This window comes from Lagopus muta, chromosome 11 (genome assembly GCF_023343835.1).
Source record: "Lagopus muta isolate bLagMut1 chromosome 11, bLagMut1 primary, whole genome shotgun sequence".
Lineage (NCBI taxonomy): Eukaryota > Metazoa > Chordata > Aves > Galliformes > Phasianidae > Lagopus > Lagopus muta.
This window is the reverse complement of record NC_064443.1, coordinates 2,335,314-2,359,147: the sequence shown is the minus strand read 5'-3', so window position 1 is coordinate 2,359,147 and position 23,834 is coordinate 2,335,314. Positions and strand designations below refer to the sequence as shown.

At 52.3% G+C, this 23,834-nt stretch overlaps 2 protein-coding genes across 2 annotated transcripts; both read right to left on the bottom strand.

Annotated features, from left to right (window-relative positions):
• Positions 1-1,100: 1,100 nt before the first annotated feature.
• On the bottom strand, positions 1,101-19,718 carry RHOA (ras homolog family member A). Its single transcript, XM_048958034.1, has 5 exons — positions 19,570-19,718; positions 7,158-7,315; positions 4,522-4,642; positions 2,867-2,997; positions 1,101-2,382 (listed from the first exon to the last, which is right to left on the bottom strand). Exons 2-5 carry the CDS (start codon positions 7,311-7,313, stop codon positions 2,209-2,211), a joined length of 582 nt encoding a protein of 193 aa, XP_048813991.1. The 5' UTR covers positions 7,314-7,315; positions 19,570-19,718; the 3' UTR covers positions 1,101-2,208.
• Positions 19,719-20,845: 1,127 nt separating this feature from the next.
• On the bottom strand, positions 20,846-23,834 carry LOC125698914 (PHD finger protein 7-like). Its single transcript, XM_048957838.1, is given in 9 exon segments — positions 20,846-21,186; positions 21,328-21,446; positions 21,598-21,711; positions 21,878-22,001; positions 22,004-22,236; positions 22,426-22,550; positions 22,808-22,906; positions 22,998-23,089; positions 23,375-23,834. Coding segments are annotated over 9 exon segments (1,299 nt in total). The 5' UTR covers positions 23,427-23,834.

Sequence of the window (23,834 nt, the reverse complement as noted above, 5' to 3'; positions counted from 1 at the left end):
GCACCCGCGGCTGAGGGGCGGCTCTGCAGGCGGGGGATGGGATCAGACGTGGGTTAACGAAGGGATCGCTTGCGGGGAGACCGCGGCGGCAGAGCGGCAGCTCGTGAGCTGGAGGGGCGCGCAGCCCTTACTGAGAACCCCGTGGGTGATGAGCGGCTGCGTAACGGCGGCTGCAGCGCGCTGCAAACCGGTTTTGCTCAACTTTTTAAAAAAAAGGAAGAAGAAAAAAACCTCCACCCCAAAAAGGGAAGAGCACGGCAACGAGTAAGCTCAACAACAGCCGTGAAATCCCCACGGGCAGCGCAGCGGCTGGAAACTTCCTGCTCTGCCGCTGTGTCACCCCGGGGCGGGGGCAAAGGACTGCCTTTGCGTGTCCGAAGCACAGCCTGCCCCCCCCCTTCAAAAAACTAATGGTATTTTGCAGGACTCGGCCTGGGTGCAGCTCGGTGCTCCCTTCCACAGGGCACTGGCCCAAACCCAGCTCTGCTGGCAGGGCTCTCAGCTCCGCAGCAGCTGCTGAAACACCAACACGGGCACAGATGCATGCTGCAGCACACCTCAGCCCGGAGAAGGCTGCGGGGTGACCTCATTGCAGCTTTCGGTACCTAAAGGGAGCCTGTAAACAGGAGGGAAATCAACTCTTGGAAAGGTGGATGACGGCAGGAGAAGGGGAAACGGTTTTAAGTTGAAAGAAGGAAGACTGAGGTTGGATGTCAGGGGGAAATTCTTTACTATGAGAGCGGTGAGGTGCTGAATTTCAGGCTGCCCAGAGAGGCTGTGGATGCCCCATCCCTGGAGGTGTTGAAGGCCGGGTTGGATGGGGCCCTGTGCTGCCTGGTCTGGTATTAAATACAGAGGTTGGTGGCCCTGCCTGCGATGAGGGGGTTGGAGCTTCATGATTTTTGAGGTCCCTTCCAACCCGGCTCATTCTGTGATCTCATTGCCAGGGTGAAGGATTCCTCCTCCACGGGCAGCACTTACCAGGAAAAACACACAGAAGCATTTGCAGCTGTTCCACAGCCACACCGAGAATGATTCTTCTGGTTCGGGTTGTTGGACGCTGGGCCAAAAGCCCGGAGTGAGCAATACAGACACCAGGATACAGGGAGCTTAGAAAACTGCCTTTATTCTATTAGTTGTTGGAAAAATGAAAATACAGAAAGTTTAGTTGGCTGCAGAACAGCAAGAAGTTCACAGGTTAGGAGTCTGATCACTACATGGTAACCAAACTTACACAAAAAGTTTCCTTTTTTTTTTTTCTTTTTTTTTTTTAATTTTAGTTTTGAAACTGGGTCCAGCAATGAGCTTAAGGCAACTGAACAGTTCAGAAGCTTTGAGTGTGAGCAGGCTGTCTTTTCTCATCCCTACGGCACGTCATGGAAAAAACTCCTCCTGGCTGTGCAGACCACTTGGATCATTCCGGTGGGTCAGACTCTTACAAATGAAGGGGAAGAGGATCAGCTGCTTTCCATTGGACTTTATTTTCAAATACAGTTTCTTAAAAAACCCAGAACACCTTAACGCAGAGGTTACAAGTAACAGTATTAGGAAATCCAATTATACAAAAAATACTACATCTAAGCTGGGGTAAATAGATTTATTTTTGGTAACATACATTTAAACTGGCACTAATTACACAGTAACTAAAAGGTAACTAACATGAAACCACAGAACCCTCACTTTTCCTTAGCTGAACGGGACTTGGTCATTTCAGAGCGATCACATTTTCAAACAAACCTTTCACACCACCCAGCCATGCAAATCAGACCTTCCTAAATGTGATAGCACTGAAGCCACGCTTCGTTCCACATACAGCCATGAACTGTTGTACTCAATTAGAATAGGACGTTAGTTATTAAGTAGTTACAGACCAATCCTCTGTGTTGACAGCTTTTTCTCTTTCTAGAAAGAAGAAAGAAGATAGAGAATTGTCTTCAATTAGCGCCTGGCATATCCTGTGAGTGCAGAAAAGGTTGGTTAGAGGAATGTTGAGGTTAACCTTGGGTGCACAGATGAATTTGATGCAGATTGTTATAAAAATCATGGTTGGCTTCTAAATACTGGTAGCAAGATGACTCGATTTTTAATCTCTTAAGTAAATTATAGATAATGAAAAAGGCCAGTAATCATACACTAAGATTAATAAACAGCACTTCAAAATTACTCAAGTGCAGGGTGCTGCTTTGGCCATCTTCCTCTGGCCACACTTTATAAGAGAAGGCACCCGGACTTTTTCTTGCCACGCCGGGCTTGCAAAGCAGCTCTAGTGGCCATTTCAAAAACCTCCCTCACACCGTCTTTGGTCTTTGCCGAACACTCCATGTATCCAAATGCACCGATGCGGTTTGCCATATCTCTTCCTTCCTCAGGCTTGACAGGCTCCTGCAACAACACAAAGGAGAGTTAAAACCAAGCGACGTGCTCAGGAAGGAGCTGCAGCGCCTGCACTGATGGCAGACACGCCGCTGAAGCCACTTCCTTTTACAACCCGACCACAAACTGCTCACTGTGCAACACACAGCAAGCTGCCGATGCCCACTCGATGCTCTGGGACAGCTGAGATGCACTTTCATAGAATGGGCTGCAAAGGAGCACAGTGCTCATCCAGTTCCAACCCCCTGCTGTGTGCAGGTCGCCAACCAGCAGCCCAGGCTGCCCAGAGCCACATCCAGCCTGGCCTTGAATGCCTGCAGGGATGGGGCATCCACAGCCTCCTTGGCAACCTGTTCCAGTGCCTCACCGCCCTCTGGGTGAAAAACTTCCTCCTCATATCCAACCTAAACCTCCCATCTCAGTTTAACACCATTCCCCTTGTCCTATCACTACCCACTTCATGTCTTGTTAAAGCTCTCTCAAAGGAACCTGCCTGCTTCATTTTGGCCAGCTCTCGTCTTGTGTGCTCGTCATTCCTCAGGTCCTTCTTGTTTCCTACCAAGATGATAGGCACGTTGGGACAGAAATGCTTCACCTCTGGGGTCCACTTCTCTGGGATGTTTTCTGTTAAAAAAATACCACAAGTGTGAGCACACCAAAACCCAGTTCTGGGGCTGGTTTTCTTTTAAGGCTTCTGCCTGCTGACTTGTAGTAACGAGCTAAAACACACTGATGCCCTTATTCTACTTTCCACACCAGGTGCAAATAGACCTATTCTGCTGATATCAAAAAGACAAGCTGATGGACACCCAAAATTTTGGTTTCTCTACGTCTCAGTAACCACTTGACAAGGGTTAGCACAAGATTTCAAAGAAGAGAAATCAGAATTCTGATGTGAAGAGTTATGGAATGTTTGGCTTCGAGAGATGCACTGCCTTTATCTCCAGAAGCTAAAGACAGGCACGACCCTGCAGCATAGCTTTTTACAACACCCAACCCCAACACCAAACCACCACCTGAACTCCATGGACTACAGATGCACAGAAACAAACACTGTGCCACTCATTTGTAAGGCAAGGCAAGAAATCAGAACAACCACCAGGCATTATCCCACTAGCAGTGTTTCACACCTGCTTTCTGTCTCCTTGTTTCTTCCTGAGGCAACTCAGGGAGGAAGGGTTTGCCCATAGGATGGATCAGAGGAGTAGGGAGATCTAGTGAGACAGCTCCCAAATAAGCACCAGTGAACAAATGCCACTGGTGACTGATCTCTGCAGAAAATCACTTGTTTAAGAAAATGTTACCACAAAATATGTGGTTGGGAGGCTATGCTGGATGCAGCAATTACCATTTTAACTGGGACAGGAATCAAAGTTCAAGAGATGTTGTTCTTAGTCCTTGCAATAGGAGCCTCCCTACTTCCTTCTTCTCCCCCTCCTCAGAACTGCCTTTTTAAGATCAAACACGTATCTGTGCATCAGTCTTAAATATCAAACACCAAACAATTCAGCCCTGGGCTCTGTGCAGGAGAGGTGCCATCTGATAAACACCTGTCTCATTTGGAGCTCAGAAATCTTAAATCAAGCAGCTGTGTTCTCTTCTCCACCACAAGCAGGTGCCACTCACAGGAAAGCAGAGCAGGCCATAAACCCTCAGCCTCTGCAATCCCTTCCAGCAGTGAGAAAGCCTTTCCTCCCCATCCTGAGCCTGCTCCAGGTCAGGTTTCTTCCCCACCACGCAGAAAAAGAGAACTCTGTGTGTTTAGAACCTAGTAATTGGGAGTGCTTCAAACCAAACTCTCTCCTGAATAAAAAGGGTGTGTTGGGGGGAGGAGGAATGACACAAAGCTAACTTTTCCCATTTACAAAGGAAGGGAGTTGGTCAGTTTTCCTGGATATAGTGCGATCTTGAGCACGTAAGAACCTGCCATTTTCAAGGAGAAATAATAACAATAAATCAAAGTGCCAATCCGTACTGCAAGGTTCCTTAAAGATCTGAATTTATGAAAACCATACATTGCAATAAAGGCAGATTTTGAAGCTGGGAATGCTCTCATCGCAGCACGTGAGAATACATTTTAAGGGATGATTTCCAAAGGAATACAGCAACACCCAGGAGCAGTTTTTCATGTGATGCCATCCTGCTTACCTAAACTATCAGGACTATCGATTGAAAAACACATAAGTATAACGTCGGTGTCTGGGTAAGAAAGCGGTCTAAGTCGATCGTAGTCTTCTTGTCCTGCTGTGTCCCACAGAGCCAGCTCCACCTGCAGCACAAAGAGCAGGGCAGTCAGCCACCTGACAGGGATGCTGTGATTCTGAAGCAAGAGACCCAAGCACAGTGCACCACGTATTGCAGTCAGTGCCTCGCAGGAGCAGAACAGAGCTGCTTTGACAACAGAACTGCCTGTCCCCAGACTGACTTCCTGCAGCTCGTGAGACCTCCCCTCACATCCACAGCAGTTCTCTGCAAGCACTTGAATGCTTCCAGCAGAAAAGCAAGATGGGGATTAAGGGGACCCAGCTGCACAGGGCTGAGAAGCCATTCGATAGGCATTCCAGGAATACCAGCTGTCAGCAAAAGAGGACTCTCTAAGTATAAACTTTTTAGGATTATGCATATTTTCAACTGGTTTACAGCTGGAACCCGTAGTGACAGCGAAATGTCAAGCTAATACTTATTTGTGCACAAATTCTTACAACTCCATCTGAGCAGAAATGCAAGCTTGCCATTTGCTTTGGCACACAGCTGGTTTGTGCACACAGCTTCTTGTGAGCAATTTTATTCAGTTCTGAGTAAGGTTCTTTGTATTTACACTTCTATTTTACTCTTCTCCTTTAGACTCCTTCAGAAAAAAACTCCACAGCAGCTCAGATAGAGACAGACAGAACCAGAACTCAAATGTGAGCTTGAACAGGCAATGCAAACGTCTGGTAACGCTGTAAAGATGCAATGCCTTATCTGCAGACACACAGAACACCATGACATAACTACAGCAGAATGACTCCTCAGGGCAATCTCTGCATTCACAGCTGCTAATGTGAGCTTGGTGGCACTCATGCTTTTTACAGAGGTATCTGCTGCAGGTTCCCTCACATGATGCTCACATCAGCTCCTTTGCTCTGTCTCAACAAACACATCCCACAGCATCACCGTTCTGTTTCCATGTGGCACTGTGCATTTCGGGGAATGCTTTTCTAAGAGGACAGCAGGCGTGCATCCCTGAGACGGCGCAGCCTGAAGCACTGCTCCACTGCAGGCTTTTGTAACCAGGTTTTCAGAATACAAAGTGCTTGGATAAAACATCATCTGCTTATCAAACAGGCACGGACATTTCCACAGCAGAAAAGGCACCGCTCGAGCTGCTCGTGCCACTTGTACCAAGTGCTGGTGGCACAGAGCTGCACACCGCTGGAATGGCACAGCTCTCTGGCCCACCCATTGAGAGATGCAGGGATTCAGGCAGGAGGGAATGAGGCTGTGTGACTGGGTGGTAATGAACGCCAGATGTATTTGAAACAACAATTTAAGATCTCGTATCTCAGATATGATAAAGCAGCTGAGAAGTTGTAACTGTGGAGGGAAATGTGTCTTTGCACTAGCCTAAAAGGATTTCTTTTCTATTCTATCCACATCATATGAGAGCTCTTTTCAGACTCAGATAGCATGAAGTGTAATGACTACAACCACAATTAATCCATACCTCTGACAGCAGGAAATCAAACGCAACAGAACACCCATAACTGGCTGTGATCTTGGCCCAAATGAGAACTGAAACTAAGCAGTTCCATTGCACATCACTGCACCTGAACTACAAGTGACAGGAAGGTATTCTGACCGTGCCTGAACCTACAGTGAAAGGACTGTGGCACAGGGGAGCTCAGCACCACAGCCTGCCACAGAAGACCAGGAAGGTCAACTGTGTGATAATAAACAGACACACGTCATGCTTGCCAAAATTCTGAAAGCAGTTGGCCTTTTGAGGTACAAGGCTCCAGAGTACGCTGCAAAGTGCCCGTTTTACACAGCTCAGGCCACTTAGTGGGACACGAACACAGAACGCAGCGTACTCGGCTTTCAGATTGCAGGCTTCTGAAGGCTGGTTCCTGGAGCAGGGTTTTGGGGGTTTGTTTGGCAAACTGTGTGACCTCTGAGTCCCATTAATTCAAAACTGCTCTTCGAAGTACTGAAAATGAAGTGTATGAGCAATGCATTCACAAAAGAAGGACTAAAATTGAAGCTTGGTGAGCACGCCCGGCTGCTAAGATCTGCATTCCTGCAGGCCAGTAGGACAGATGCTGATGAACACTACAAAAATGAAATCCCTTTGAAGTCTGCCAGTCATCTGTTCCAAAGAGGATTCTGCACATTGCCAGGAGCGGGTAGGAAAAAATACTGCTCCAGGAACTTTGTCCTCACAGCTGCAGGACCCCATCAAGGCAGGGCTGCCCCTTTGCAGCCCCAATGGGCAGCGGCCCCCTGTTCTCAGCACATCTTTGCTTCAGCACACAGCATTCACCTGCCAGAACTGCTTGTTTTTCACCATCTCAAATTGTAGGGGGTTAGAAATACATTGTAACAAGAAATATGCTGTAAACAGACACTGGATATGAGCAGGGCAGTATTTTTACTGCATGCAAACACGATGTGTTTAAAAATAAATTGACAAAGTGGGTACTAAAAGCACCTGGACTGCCCACTTATTAAAGAAGCACGCTGATCTCTACAGTGTTCTGAATAAATGCACGTTCATTTTGATTACTGTAAGCACATATACATACCTGCTTTCCATCCACTTCAATATCTGCTACATAATTTTCGAAGACGGTGGGAACATAGACTTCAGGGAACTGGTCTTTGCTAAACACAATCAGCAGGCAGGTCTTCCCACAGGCACCGTCACCCACTATAACCAGCTTTTTTCGAATGGCTGCCATAGCTGAAACACAAGAGGACAGCTTATTAATCCTTCCGCCGCAGCTTTTAATTGAGATGCTAATAATTAGCAATCGTTACTAATTATTTCCAATCAATAACAACTTCTGAATCGAGTCTTTCTGCTCTGTGCAGAGACACATCTGGAAAAAGATCTCCATCTTTTTAAGAAAATCATCGTGCTGCTGAGGCACCGGGCATGGAAGGGAATGGAAATCAGCATGTTGTAGCACCGCCTCGCCTGACCTGGAGTTTGAGACACGGAACTGCACCGAAACCAAGTGAGCACATCCTGACAAGTGTGTTTTAGACAATCCAGCCAGCAGCGCTCCGGTCTGAGGGCACTGACACTCTCCCAGGCTGAGCTGTCCCAGCGACCCAGTGCCAGAAGGCTTGGTGAGTCACTGGGGCTGGGGAGCGCCCGTCTGCCACGTCACAGTGCTCACACAAGGACCTCCAGGTCTCAGCCTGCTCCTCCAGTTACAGGCAGCACGCTGCACAGGGCTGGGAAGCACACAGCTCACTCCTGGACGGCACGGCCAGTAGCTCCTTGCGGGCTGCTGGGATCCCTGCTGCTTCCTCCTGGAAGTGTCCCCTCAGTAGCAGTCAAAAGAACAAAAGGAAATGGCAGAAACTGCTAGGAAAGCAACAGAAGGACAAAGTAGCATCATGAATGGGAGGAAAGCTGGAAGAGGTTTAACAAAAGCTGGTCAGGGTGGGGCTGAACGAGATGACCATGTCAGAGTTGGCAAACATCTACAGAGTCAGGAGTGGCCAGCGTGGATAGACACTGACTGCTTGTCATCACTTCCCACAAATGACTATGAGGGAGTGACACAAAGGCAGCAGAATAGAGTCCAAGCCCACCAGAGGGCAACAGGGACCTGGGCGACTCCAGCAAGGGGATGATGTGGGCACAAGAAATGCATGCAGCCCTAAAGGAGACTGGGCAGGTTTGTGGAAGAAGCTTCCTGCACAGGTTCAAGAATGCAGGAACCACACCTGAATTAGAAAATCCCTCATCAGAAAGTACTCTGAGACTGAAAGTCCTTGGAACACTATATATACATATACGGAACAGGACAGAACCACGCTGACTTCCTTCTGCAGTGAGGGCACTTTGGAGGGCACCCTGAGACACCCCACAAAGCTTCCCAGCCATGCAGCCAACAGGCACGCTGCCATTATAGCCATTTTATGACCAACTGCACACTCCCAGAGGAAATTTGTACTATGACGAGCCCAGTACAAAGCTCACAGGGATGACTGGTGCTGCTGGCGAGGGGAGAAAGGCTTGAGGAAGCAGAGAGAAGAATACAGCCAAAACATTTCCTCCTTTCCACCTCTTCTCTCTCCCTTGGAAATTAAGCAAATGAAAAGATAAAACTAACCACCTAAAGGCAATCTTCAGCACTACTTCATGGTAGCAGTGGTTGCTAGAGGTTCTGGGCTTCTGCTGGGGGTGCCAGTAGGGAAGGACCCCTCAGCCATCAGTCAGCAAGGGCTTGGGGACTCCTGGAGCACGGCTACATCAGACAACTGCTGTAATCCAAATCTCTCTCTAAAATGGGCTACATTCACCTTATGAATTAACACACATGCATGCATTTGTGTTATTTACCTTAGGGCTTTAGGGTTATTTTTACATTTGTGGAAGGTTTAAAATGATACATGCCTTAAACGGGTTCTCTTTCAGTGGCTTTAGATGGTTTTGAATATTTCTAGCAACGGTAATATTTGATTTTACAGAACTGGAGATCATCTGTCCTCTGCACCAAGTCACAATCAACTGCATAAGGCCTGTCCCCTGCCAGGTTTCTCCATCACCCTTCAGAACCACAATGCTGAGCCCTACGGACCCCTGGAGCAACCTGCCTCTGCACTCTGCTCCCCCTGAGCATACTTCCCCTGCAGGCTGCCCTCAGCCTTCCTTATGTAATGTAAGCCCATTACCTCTTATCCTACTTGACATGGGTGCAGGACAACAGCTTATTCCCTTTCTCCAGTGCGTACCCTTCCTCAGGCTTCTCTGCAGGCAAACCCATCCCAGCTCATCCAACACTTCTTTGGATATCACGCTTCCCATGCTTCCCTATGGCTCTGCTCTGCACACACTCACCAGAATGTGGGGGACCAAAGAGTTCACCCAGTGCTTCACTGACATGAACCAACACACAGACGTTCAGGGAAGGAGCACTGCTGCTGCCTTTGCAGCACAATTTGTGTTCACAGCGATGACGCTGCAAGTCCCAAAAAAATCCAACCGGTTTTGTTCTTTGCTGGACAGCACATATATGGCCATGGCAACAGCACCCTGCTCTCCATGGCAGCTAGAAGGGATCGTCAGAGCTGGCAAACACTGAGAACAACATCTGGGTGGCACAAATGAGAAGGAATCTGACTGCTTGCAGCAGGACCACATCTTAGCAATCTGTATCACAGGACAACGCTAACAGCACACGCGGCATTTGAGGCCTTCTGCATTTTGGCACGCTCTGCTTTCTTAACCAGGTATTCTGAGGCCTGGATATACACCCATTCGCTGCAGAAAGCAAGAAGAGCTTTGCTGTAAGACGGGCAGCACCTAGGCTACGCACACGCTGCATTTGCTGCAGTGCAGCCAGCGTGCAGCTCCAGTCAGGTGAGAGAAGAAATTCAAATGGAAGAAATTCCAAATTATGACACCCTCCCAGGCAGCGCCTTCCCCAGGTACCACAGGAGCTGCAGCTCCTCGCTCGGCACAGAGCTGACAGCACAAGGAGCTCCTGTTTGCTCAGCTGCCACACTAATACCCTTGTTACACGAAGCTATTTCCAAGTGCAGCACTCGCGCAGCATAAAGCCCTGCTTGTTACAAGAACCTACTGAACACTCCCAAAGAATGAAAAGATGGGGAAAGTAATTTTTTTTTCTGTGTTTTAAATATATTCTGCCACCCACTCCCCCAAAGCATTATTATTTAATGCAACAGAACCTCCCCCTTTAGCTCAGCACGTACATTATTTTCCCAGGGGAATGCTGGCAGTGCACCCCATCCTGCAGACCCCAAAGTCACACTCAGAAGGGAGCCCACGGGCACGCTCCAAAGGTGGATACGGCCGTGCCCCACAGCCCAGGTGTGCCTCTCCAGCTCTGCATCTCCCCCCCAGAGAAAGTAAGAAAGGGGCATTAAAGCCCTTTCCCACCACATGGGTATCCTCGCTATGCTTCGTGTCGCTGACCTGTTGGCCACTACCAACTTTATGTTACTGCTATGCCACGCAGGCAGACCCAAGGTTTTGCCCAAACGGATCGCTGCTTTGATAAAAAAAATACACAAAACCACAGGAGCAGCCCAGCAGCCCCACTCAGGACATTTCTGCCACTGGGAGCAGAAACACACTTTAGATTCTTTCCCACCTGGTCTTACTAAAGCCCTCCAGCACAAGGCGTTGCAGAGTTTCGGCATCTTGCCGGCAGCCCTGCTGCTGCCTCCCGCACGCTGAGCACCAGGCAGACCGATGTCCAGCACTCTCTGTGTCCCCCTACACCCAGCCAACCCTGCTGAGGTGGGGCAGAACCCTGCCAGGCCCTGTGTTCTGTTCTAAAATATTCCCTTCTGTGAGGACAGAGGGGGAGGAGCTTCTGCAGTGGTTCTGGAGAGGAGAGCAGGGAGGGATGAGCAGGCTGCTCCCACCGCTGCCTTCTGGCATACAAAATGAGAATGACCCAAGTCTCAGAGCAGTTTGGAATGGAAAGCAGAGCAAGTCTGCTCGTGGGGCAGCTGCATGCAGACTGTGAAGGGACTGGGGCTAAGTATGGAGCATTTGGGTGAGGGAATGGTACCGAGATCATCATCACAAGGAAGAGGAGGATGGCAAAAGCTCTAACTGCCCAGTCCCCCTTCTTCCAGTCCAGCCCAAGTCCCACAGATCTGCCAGCAAGACAAAGCATCCCAGCCTTCTTCTCCTTCCATCTCCCATGGAAAAACATCACTGACTGCGCATCTTGAAGGTTTCTTTCCCCCACCACATCTTCACATTAATGAAAGTACGTCTAAGCAAACACTACAAACGCTGCAGATGAACTGCAGTTCACTCTGCCTTCGTCAGCTCCTCTCCGCATGCGGAGCTCACACAGGATGGGCCCCACGCTCAGCCAGCCATGCCTGTGAAGTAAAGGAAACTGTGACCCCAATTCACCTCTTACAGAAGCTGCAAAACAGGTTTGCAATCGGCCTTGGGACTGCAATGAAAGGAAGGGAGGAAAGAGACCGATTCAGTCACACAGAGGAGTTAGATTTAACCCTAAGAATAACATACACCAAAACACACTGCCAGCACTTCATTATTGCCATTATTGCCAAAGGCACCCAGGACAGGGCTCATCTACACTGCACTGAAAGCAAAGACTGACCAGCTCTGCGCTCAGAGAGATCACACCTGTGTGATACCACGAACAGCACGGAGCACAGCGGGCTACGAGGATGCCTCGGCCACAGGGCACCAGGATGCAAGCACTGAAAACATGAATGCTACAAGGTGATGGTCAACACAGCTTGTTTCAATAATAAACAGCTGCTTGATTGTGTGCAAACTGGCCTGTGGATGTTCATTCTCACATCAGACATTCCATGTGTTGCTATTGAGGCTTTTGGGAAATAACCATATTCTTTAGGGAGCATGGAGAACATGAGGCAGCTTTGTTTGACAGCACTGCAAAATAGTTCTATTTCTAACTACCGTGCGCCACAGGAGCAGGTGGTAAGAAAAGATGGGGGTTTTTTTGGAGGCTTATATATGAAATGTAGCACTCAAACAGTCCCAGAGCTGGCAAAGCACGGGGCACGCTACTGCTGCGGCACGTCATATGCAGTCCTTAATGGAAATTTTCTATTACCTGACTGAAGTACAATCGAAAAATGCCACAGAAGGTTGGCACAGCTGCCAGCAGGACTAAGTGCTGGACCCTTGGCATCCAAGCACAGCGTTTGGCTTTCTGCTCACGGGTTGTTCTGACTGCTAGCCATGCTCAAGCCTGGCAAGTTTTACTAGTTTGGGAAATGCTTTGCAAACAGAGCCGCCCATTTCCAGAGCCACGCAGCTGTGCTAAACCCCAGGTAACAAAGCTCAGCAGGCCCAGGTCACTGATAACTGATAACCCACAATGCCCTGCAGCACAACCCCAGAACTGCGAGCAGGGGCAGCTCAGTGCATCAGAACCCAAATGTATCAGCTCTGAGGCAGCTTTTGTGAACCCTTAATGACTGATGTATTTTACACAGAGCAAGAAAGAGCCAGCCAGAAGTGCCAAACTGGAGCTTTACAGGCACGAGCATCCCATGTGTGTCAGTTACATGCTGCTGGTGCTGCCCACGTTGCTGCAGTGCAGAGAGTGCAAAGCTTCCCAGGACACCAGGTTGGCACTCAGCACCAGATCAGTGCTGGGGGTTTTGTGTGACACCTCAGCACCGGATTCCTCGTATCAGATGGCAGCCTTTGCCCTTGCTTTCCTCTTCAGGAGGAATCCTGTGTGACAACATGCAGTGCATCTGACCCCTAGAGAAAACTGCTTCTGATCGTGATATGCTTTCTGGATTTCTAGCCACTGGCTCTCCACTCACCGGGGCTTTACAGGAACAAAGCCACGGCAGCAACCCCAGCCTGCCTCCCGCCCTGCACTGTGGGCAGCTGCAAGGCAGAGCTGGCAGAAGGGCAGGGAGGAGGAAGAGGAAGGAACAGCATCCTGCAGGACTCCCTGAGCAGCTGCACACCCCCACCCTCCCCCAGCCAGGCCAGACGCCTCTGAAGCCGCGTACAGCTCTGGGCTCACAGCCTGCAGGAGGAGGGAGCTCCCACAGCTTAATGACACACTGTGAGTAAAGCCACTTCCTTCCAACTCAGAACCATCCCTATTCATCTCTCTCACCGCCACCCAACTCCCAGGCAGGCACAGAGGAGCAGGCCACCTCCCTCGCCCTTTCTGCTTTTAGCACGAAGGAGCACCCACAGCTGTGGCTCTTGCTCTGGCAGCACTTGCACTTTGTGCAAGGGGCAAGGTTTTATTTGCATCTTCCTCCTTTGCAGGCCTGTCAATCCCTCCTCTGCTGCTTGGTGCAGCAGGAACCCCAGCCCACGAGCTGAGTGCCCCACAGGCACAGGCTCTACAGCCCCTCCACATTGAATACTGATTTTATAGCAGTTCAGTTCTTACTGAAAGCAATGCGCAATCACATCGAAGGCCAAGAGAACACCTGCACTTAAGAACAGAACTGAAACAATTAGCACTAATTGTTTCTCAGTCCTCGATGAGTGACAGTGCCTTAATTCTTTTCTGAACGCTTTGTTACTTGTTCCATTATTGTACCTGGGATTGATGCCTTACTCTGATGGGATTATAATCATTAAGGCTGTCCTACTTCTCCTGATTATTAGCACTCTTCCAGACTCCTTAAATCACTGCAGTAGTTCAAGAGCTTTCCAGAAAAACACATCCACGCAGAACCCCCCCACTCGCAGGCCAGACAGAGCTTCAAGCTGAGCCACACACAGAGCAGAGGTGTAAGCCAGCAGCTCCAAAGCACACAGTGATGTTCCATCCTTCCTACTGACAGAGGTAATGAAGACATCTGTGAGATCTAACACCTCCTGGCCTAGGCTCCTCCTCGAGCTCCCTTTTCCCCCAGCGAGGCACTTTCTGTGCCTTCCAGCCTGTTTTTCTACTTTCTGCTTTCAGTTTCTACTTTTCTCCTGTCCCATCCGCACGGCTTTCCTGCATTACACTGTAAATGCAAAACAGAACAGATGCTTTCATTTCCCTTCCAGGCCAGGTTACTCAGTTAAATCAATTTCAACACTTGCTTACAGAAAAACATCACAAAGTGAGGTTCCCAAAGCTTTTTTTTTTTTTATTAAGCCAACTCAAGCGCTAACAGTTAGAAGCTAAAGCTGCAATATGCTCGAGCAGAACCCTCCATCCAAACACCCTGTTGTCCAAATGCCAAACCCAGCAAGATCCTTCTGGGCTCCCACAGGCTCCCTTTGCTCCTGCCAGGCTCCCCACTGTGCCACTCTCCTTCATTTCCAACAGCTATGGGATGGATGCTGCTCCAGCACTCAGGCAAGAAGCTAACTGCAGCATTTCTCTGGTCCATGGCAGGACACTCTCACACTCTGCCCCAAGGCAGGGCTATGAGGCAGGAAGCATTTAACCTGAGGGCACACAGCCCATCGCCCCTCTGCACGCCTGCTGCTTTGCCCCCGCTGACCCTCTCTTTGTTATCAGCACACATGAGAGCACTTCTCTTACGCAATTCCGAGTCCCAAGATTACTCTGCACAAAATGAGATTAGGGCTTAATATTGAGGTAATTATAGTAGATCTGTGGATTTCCAATCATGCGTGCGACCTGTGGGACGCTCAGCATTTAGGCCAGCTTTCTGCTCAGTATCCCTCCCCCAGGTGCCCACCAGCTCCACAGGCACTTAAGATTACCAAGGGCAGGAGAAGGAAATGCTCAGCTACAAGTTTATTTTCCCAGTTTCCAGCTTGGGCATTCCTTGCTTCGCAATCTTTGTGCTCAGCAGCACGCCTGACAGTGCTTTCTTCTATCATTTCACTTGCAAGGTCCTGAAGCTCCAAAGAAAAGAAAAAAAAAGCCACTCAGAGCACCTTGTGGGGCTGAGCTGGGGGGTTCAGCCTCTAGGCACCCCCTGCCTTATTATCTCCAGTCGCCTTCATCAGCCTCTCATCTGCTTCCCTTGGCATTCTGCACCCCCAAGCCCCTCTTCATGCACAGCATTCAGGACAACAGTGGGCTGTGATCTGAGAGGCACGATGCCATCCTGTTTTCTTACTGACTCCTCTTCCCATTGCTCCTCAATCAATCACTACCAAACATTAAACTCTATTTCCACTGAACGATGACAAACTCTTCCTCATAAGTGGCAATAATTAACTCTCACCCCACCAAATTACGATTATTTCTCCCTCCTGATTTGCACTTACCTGGAGCGAAATGCATTTGATGCTTTTCCTCCTTTCATTTAGTATCCAAAGTCCTGGGCTGCAGTTCCTCCTCCTCACTTTTTGTCTTTCCTTCCCAGACTACTCAACATCCACCCCACCTTCAGACCTCACCAGATCCTTTGGTTGCACTGAGCAGATCCCCACACCTCCCCTCTGGGTGCTTGCAGGGCATTCAAACACTTGGGTACACTCACACATTTCCTTTGCAAAAGCCACACCAATTTCACCCACTGTAAGTGACCAATCTCTTTCCATTGAATTAAAAAAAAGGCATTGAACTCTGTGACCTCCTACTGAACTATTTTTAAGAACTGATGCCATGCAAGCCATCTTCAGTTTCTCTGCCTTTGTGGCATTAAGCAAGAAGTCACACAGCACAGCCACCAATGCAGCTGCTGGATTCCCAGGTTCCTTTGGAAACCCTTGGGCACATACCATCCAGCCCTGGCACTCTGTAACGATTTTTATCTCTCTTCTCTAAAAGAACCTCTTTGCTGACAGTGCTTCAAGCAGGGAGAGATCTTCCAGCGAGCACTGTTCTGGTGGAGGAGCCTCTTTGGACTCCACTGTAAGCAAAAAGGACGCTTGTAAATCCATTCATTTTCTTCTGATGGCTTTAGCATCAAATATTTCTATCACCTACCCACCCTCCTGGCTCCAGCAAGCTTCTTGCTTCCGATGGGCTTGGAAAACAAGGTATTCTTTTGCTATCAGCATAATGCTGCTGAAGGCTTTTCTGGCCGGTCCTCGTGCTTTTCAGTGGACTTGAAGGTGAGAGCTCACATCCTCATTCACTTCTCTGGTCAACTTCATGACTTGAACTGCATCCCTAACAGTTACCTTATCCCAAACTGCACGCTCATTCTCCTCTGTCAACGTTCCACAGTATAATTCAAAACCTTCCCAGCAACACGTTCGATTTAGAGTGCAGAAGCCGAGCTCTGCTGTGGTGTACATGGAAGCCAGGCTTTCCCAATAGCTTTTGGGCTGAGCCAAGGCACTTCGTCAGCACCAAGATCCTTCTGTCAGAGCTCTCTCATCTCACACACCTTTGACAGGGCAGATAGGTGAAAAGCAAAGAGCCTTCAGGTGTAAAACACGCATCAGATGGAACTTCAGCAAGAATGCAAGTGTTCAAACCGCTGCCACACAAATCCCTGCCACAAGCAAAGGCCATAAAATTCTCTGCCTTCCTAAAAGCAGTGAAGGTGAGGAGGAGGAATCGCTTTCTACAAAGCTTAGGAGGACCCACTCCACACTGACAGCTCCAGCTGAGACAGAGGGCTGCAAAGCACTGCTGCCTTACTGAGCAAGGAGACCACAGGCAGTTTGTGATCAACAGCAGCAAAAAATAAACAACAAAACCTAAGCACTAGAGCTAGAGGAAAGAGAAACCTGCATTTGTCGTGGGAGCACAGCCCAGCTGTATACAGTGACACCGTCTGCTCCTCCCTACAGACCATACCTACGGCTGGTCAGAGAAAAGCAAATCCTGCTCCAATGTTTTTTACATGATTCAAACACCTTAAGGAGAAGTTGCTCTAAGAATATCTTGGTTATTTCACCACCTCTTAGTATCCTTCTTAAGTAAAAACACAGAGACAGGAAAAGGATGGAAGAGAGAGAGGACAGGCAGATGTGAGCTGCTCTACCACTTCCCCTGCACTCAGAATCCGCCCCATGCAGCTCAGAACAGGCAGAGAACAGATCTCAGCAAGGTCAGAAGCACCCGGACACCTGGCACTGCTGCCGAGCAGTAAGCCAGGGTAACAGCACCCATGGCCTGAAAGCAGCCCTTCACCAGCATTTCTTGGTGAGTAACACACGAGCTGTTCCAGGCTTCAGTAGCAAAGGTTAGGCAGTGTTTGGTTGGGGAATGCAGCACCGCAGCCAGCACAGAACAGGAGGATGTGACGGTGGTAATCACAAGAATCACAAGAATCACAAGGTTGGAAACGACCTATAAGATCATCCAGTCCAACCATCTCCTCATCACCATTGCCACCACTAGTACTAAACCATATCACACAGCACATCATCCAGACGCGTCTTGAACACTGCCAGGGAAGGCGACTCCACCACCTCCCTGGGCAGCCATTCCAGTGCCTGACTACTCTCTGAGAGAAGTTCTTCCTTATGTCCAACCTGAACCTCCTCTGATGTAACTTGCGGCCACTGCCCCGTGTCCTGCTCGTTGCCTGGGAGAAGAGGCCAAATCCCTCTTCACCACAACCTCCCCTCAGGAGGTTGTACAGTGCAATGAGGTCTCCCCTGAGCCTCCTCTTCTCCACACTAAACAATCCCAGCTCCCTCAGCCGCTCCTCATAAGGTTTGTGCTCCAGACCCCTCACCAGTTTTGTTGCCCTTCTCTGAACACGCTCCAGGATCTCAACATCTTTCCTGTTGTGAGGGGCCCAAAACTGAACACAATACTCGAGATGCGGCCTCACCAGTGCTGAGTACAGGGGGATGATCACCTCCCTGCTTCTGCTGGCCACACCATTTCTAATGCAGGCCAGGATGCCGTTGGCCCTCTTGGCCACCTGAGCACACTGTCGGCTCATGTTCAGCCGAGCATCAACCAACACCCCCAGGTCCTTCTCTTCTTCACACACAAACCCGATGCAGCAATCGGGGCAGAAGAACACATAGAAACAGGGTAAAGCAGAGCAGAGGGACACAGAAATAAGAAAATGGTGAAAACAAACAAGTCACTGTGAAAAAAACTGAGGAAAGGCATTTCTAAACCCTTCCAAACCATCAAACTGTTTCCATTTGGAATTCACTTATCTGAAGGGCCATCTTCAGCCCTACATCCTGGTGGCAGCTGAGACCACAGAGGATGTTTTTACCGTCAGTTCCTGCTCAGGGAACTCCCCGCCTCCGGCAGTTGCTGTGGCACAGGGCCAGGGCAGGGAGCTCCGGGGGACAGCCTTGCACTCAGCTCCTCAGCCCTAAGCATTTCATACCAGTAGTGTTAAATGAGACAAATTGCCCATTAAAAAATAATTCATGTCAAGCGTTTATGCTGGATATGCTTTTAAGCATTCTAGAGAGCTAATTAAAATGAAATCAGGCTAATGGCAGCTTTTTTTTTTTTTTTTTTTTTTTTTTTTCCCCCCCCTTAAACATAAAGCTTTGGTCCAAACCAGAGCTGGGAGCATTCAGCACATCTGGAACAGAAGCACAGAGCTGCGTGGCTGCAGGCCCAGGTGGGAATGAGCAGAGTAGGAGGAGGCCTCAGAGACAGACTGGGAGAGCCTTCCCCAAAGCGCTTCCATGGACGAGATTCTCAGGGAGCAGTAGAGTTCATATTCCCCCACTAAACGAAATTCAGGACTAAAGACCTTGGCATTGCAGCCCATAATACGTGGAGTCATAGATAATGGTTAGAAGGAACCAAACTAATTTCTGATGTTTTGATGGTAAGAAGACGACAACAGAACCGTAGCTTAAAACTACAAGACGGGAGATCTAGGCGAGACGTTAGGGGTAAATTCTTTGCTCAGAGGGCAGCGAGGCGGTGCCGCCCAGAGCTGCGGGTGCCATCCCTGGAGGTGCCCCGGGCCAAGGAGGGGCCGCGGGCAGACCGAGCCGGGGGGCGGCCAGCCCACGGCACGGGTGCGGCTGCACGATCATCGCCAGTCCCCCCGCGCCCGTCCCACATCGGAGCCCACCGCCCGGCCGCGGGCCCGGCCGCCCCCGGCTCCTCCCGCGCTCGCCGCCCGCGCGCCCCGCCCGGCCCCGCCCCCCCGCGCTCTCGCGGCGCCGCGCGGTGACGTCACCACGGCGGGCTGCCAGTCACGGTGCCGCCCCGCCGCCCGCTCGCGCCCCGTGGCGGAGCCGCCCGACCCCGCGCCTCTCCCGGCCCGGCTCCTCACAACCGGTGGGCCCGGCAGGCCGCTGCAGGGCGCCCCATCGCACGGCTACCCCCGCACGACGCCCCGCCGGGCCGCCCCGCCCTCCTCTCCCCTCCCCCGTCGCCCGGAAAGGCCCCGTTACCGACCCCGGAAACTTCGGGGCGCTCTGCCGAGCGGCCGAGCCGCGCCCCACCGCCTCCGCTTTGTGCGGGCGGAGAGGCCTGCCGCGGCGGCGAGGAGCCGGGCCCGGCTAGAAGAAGCTCGGCCGCCCCCGCCCGCCGGCGGTCGCGCGGGCTCCCGTCGGTCGGGCGGGCCCCACCCGAGAGCCGCCGCCGCCGAGGCGGGGGGAGCCGGGCGGCCGCCCCCGAGCGGCCGAGAACCCCGTCCCGGTACCTGCGGCCTCCGCTGGCTCCGACTCCCGCCGCTTCCTACTCCACAGGCCCGAGCTCGAGCGGCGGCGAACGGAAACGGGCGGGGCGGGGGCGTGCGCGCTCACCGGGCCCGGCGCGACGCGGCGCGGCGCTGCGCTCCTCAGCCGGCCCCGCCCCGCCCGGCGCGCGCGCGCCTGAGCGCGTCCCCGCCTCGCGATAACCAATGGCAGCGCCCGGCCGCGGGGGCTGCCGGGAACGGCCGCTATAAAAGTCCGGGTGCTATTTACGCCGCGCGGGGTGGGTGTGCGCGCATGCGTGCTGCATGGGCTGGGCCTTCCCGTAATGGCAGGGGACGGCGCTCGGCGGAACTCGCCCGGCCGACACTGAGCGGCGTGCGCTGCCTGTGCTACTCGGTGCTTCTGGAACCCCCTTTGCCTTCTTTCTCTATCAGCTCTGCCCTTCTCGTGGGCAGTGGCCTGCTGTCTGCTTCAGCCCTCCCCAGGAGCACAGTATGTGGTCGGTGCTTCCTGCCAGGCTTCCAGCCGTCTGTGCGGCAGTACCTGGAGCACCTCTGGCCTTTCCACTGCCGACTTCTTTTGACACTCCCATTTATTTTTACCAATATATATTTACCAATAATATATTTATGAGCATATATAGTAACAACAACAAAAAAGTTTATTAACTCATATACAGGGACAGCTGAAACATTCTGAAGTATCTATCAGAAAGTGCTTTTTGCCATCAGTTTTGCTTATTGCACTCAGGCAATGTCACAAGTGTTTTTATATGCGCAGAATCATTAAGGTTGGAAAAGACCAATAAGCTGTCAGGTCCAGTGGTCGACCCAGCTCCCTGGTGTGTGAGATCTCTCAGTTTTATTGTGATGGACTCTAAGGATTGCTGTCAGCATTTGGGGTTGCACACGGCTGCTCCTATGGCATCAGTGGGGCCGACGGTTGATGTTCTGGGCAGAAACATCCCCAACATGACAGAAACACCCCCAGAATGGGCTGCAGCTGCCAGCCTGGCCTCCGCCACATTGTGCATTGAAACGTTGCGCCTGCTGGAGTTGGGGCCAGAACCCAGCTCAGCCTGAACTGGGCTGGGGGGAGGAAGGAGTGGGTTGGGTGCTGGGGAGAAGAGATGCCCGTGGTTGCAGCCCCTACAGCTGCCCACCTCGGGAAAGGCAGAGAAGAACCAAACCGACAGTGGCATGATGGAATTGTCAGATTTATTGATGGACTATGATGACTTTATACAGCAATTGGAGCTGGCACACGGCCGCTCCTATGACATCAGTGGGGCCGGCGGTTGATGTTCTGGGCCCGACGTGGAACCCGGGAGCGGCTTCGCCCCCAGGCTGGCCCTGGCCGCCTGGACCGGCTCCTGCGGCGTCTCTGGGGCTGGCTGTTGGTCTCTGCAGCCCGATGTTCCAGAGGCGAGCGGCTCCGAGTCCTGGCCCGCCGTGTCTGCCCGGAGAGCAGCTCAGGCACCTGGGAGCTGTGATCTGGTCCCGATGGTGCCTGGTTGGTGGTGTTGGAGCTGCTGCTCTCCTGTCCTGTAGGGCCTTGGGATGGCCCCAGTCCCTGCTGGCTGGTGGTGTTGGGGCCAGCGCTGTCCGCATTGGTGCTGGAGGCTGTAAGGGGAGGCAGGAAGGTGAGCGGGACAGATGTCCAGCCCCGGGGTGGGACAGGCTCTCATCCCTCCTGGGCCAAAGGGACTTGAGCAAGGCCTCGCCTGGCCCCAGCCCAGCAGCACGCGGCCATTTGCCTCTTACCGATGCCCTCTCCAGCACAGGTGTTGCACTCCCAGCTCGTTGTGCTGTGACTCAAGTTGGAGCAGAGTCGATGGGTGCCTTGTGCAGCGCAGGAGCTGCAGAGGAGCAGCTGCCAGGGCCTGGGGAAAACAGCGGGTTGTGGCCATGAGGACAAAGTGAGCTGAGCCAGGGAGCACCCGGCACGGCTCTGGTGCTCAGTTTGTGCTCTCCCAGCCCGTGGTGAGGCTGCGATCCCACGCCGAGCCCCAGAGGGCTGCTGAGGTAACTCACCCGTCTCCCTCTTCTCGTTCCCTGCCATGTGGATAATGGCAGTCGCTGGCATCACAGCGCTGATGCCTAACTCCCAGGGTTGCATAGTCATAATTGTCCTCCCACGTTGGTTTTCTGCAAGAGAAGAGACAGAATGTGATGCCCCAGGACTAAAACTAATCCATGGCATCCCTCCCCTTCCACCCAATGCCCGGTTCCATGTTAATGGCTGCAAGGGCCAGGCCTGCTGGACCCAGCTTGTATGCCCTCACATCTCAAGAGCTGGCTGAAAGACACCAACCTGAATGGGATTCGGATCCCCATAGTGAGCATGTCTCGAAGAAACATGTCTCTGTCTCGGCAGTGGGGGCAATGAAAGCAATAAATTCCTGCGCACATGGCCTGTTCCTGCAGCAGAAACAGAACAGGGTGAGTGTGAGCCTGGCCTGGTGCTGCTGAGCACGTGCCGTGCTCATGGGGTATGGGAGGGCTCCTACCTGGATGCAAGCCCGGTGGAACCAGGCGTGTCGGCAGGCTGGGCACAGCATGGTGCTGTATGATCTGCTGTGCTCCATGGACTCCATGCAAATGATGCAGGTCGTGTCCTGCACCGGCGCTGCCTCCACTGCCTGATGTGGACGATGCACCCAGCAGAAGGACCTGGGGGAAGATGGGAGGGACGGGCAAGGTGAGAAGTGCTGCCAGGAGGGCAGAGGAACAGGAAGGAGCCCCAGGCCTTGGCTCTGGCTCTGCCAGGCTGCTGGGAGGCGTCACAGCGCGCTCCTCGCTTCTTTGGCTGGTGCTGAAGCAGGGCTTGGAGGCTCACAGGCGATGCCTGGCAGCCCTTACCTGAAATCGTCGCAGAACTGGGTGACGCATTCGCCCTCTGAGGTGCAGGAGAGATGGAAGCTGCGGTCGCAGTCCGGCTCTGCGCAGGTGATGGTGGCCCCGCGCTGGCCACAGACGAAGCAGAGCTGTAAAGAGCAGAGCATTTCCCATCAGCTGCAGGCTCAGGGCCTACGCAGCGGGCCCCGCACCTCTGTGCAGGGCACGGGATGGGGGCAGGGCTGGGTGGCACTCTGCAGAGCTGCCTGCTGAACAGGGCTGGTCTGCAAGAGCAGGGATTTCTCTTGGGGCTGCTTGGAAGGGCTGGGATTGCTTTCTTTGGACCAGGCAAAGCTCAGCCATGCCTCCGCTGGCACCAAGCTCCCTGTTCCGGTGCGGTGCTCACCGTCTGCTCTCCCCGCCTGATTGTGCGTATCAGCTCTTCTTCGAAATGGCATGCATTTCTGCTGTTGTTTCCTGGTTTACAAAGACCAGTGGAGAATATCTGTAGAAGAAGAAAGAGCAGGCTCTTGTTAGGGCAGGAAGGAGGGAATCACTGGTTGGAGGGAGGAGGCAGGAGCCATGAGGGAACTCACCACACAAAAAGTATGGAAGTAGAACCCGTTTTTCTCATGTTTGTGCCCATATATGCTCGAGTCCTGATCCACTCGGCCACAGAGCACGCATGCTGGAGAGGAGAGAGGAACAGCAGTGAGCAGCTTGCAAGGCCAGGTGCGCTGGGGGCTCTCGCAGGGGCTGCTGTGTGCCGGCCGTGCCAGCAGAGGGGCAGGGCTGGTGGCCGTGGAGAGGAAGGGGCACTGCAGGCCCAGTGCTGCCAGCAGGCGGCCACAGCCCAACCGCGGCCCCCCTGGCCAAGGAGCAGAGGGGTCCTGCGTGCCCCCGCCTCCCATGTCTGCCGCTGGCAGACCCCCAGCACCCCTCTGCCCTGCGTGCAGGGATACTTTGCTCTCACCTGGCTCACTCGAGCCGGCGGCCTCCTGAGTCCCCTCGGACATCATGTGCATCAACGGCGAGCACTCGCAGAGTGTCTGTCCCAGCAAAACCAGGCTTTCTCCTCCGCGTGACAACCTAGGGGAGAAGCGGGACGAGGCTGAGTTCTCAGCTCAGGCCCCGAGCGCTGGGGAACCCTCCTCCCTGGGCAGCCTCAGGCAGCCCCTTCCTCCCTGCTCACCTCACCAAGTCGCACTGAGCTCGGCCTGAGCCCCGCAGCCTTGGCTCTGTTCCGCACCCCGCAGGTCACAGTGGTCGCTCTGTGCCACACCTGCGGAACCATCACACCTCACCGGGGCTGAGGGCACCCAGGCAGCAGGGCGGAGGCTCTTGCAGCCAGCGCAGGGTGAGGAGCCCGGTGCCATCAGTATCCCAGTCAAGTGTTTATGTGCTTCCGGGACTTTTTGTTGCTTGCTGCTCAT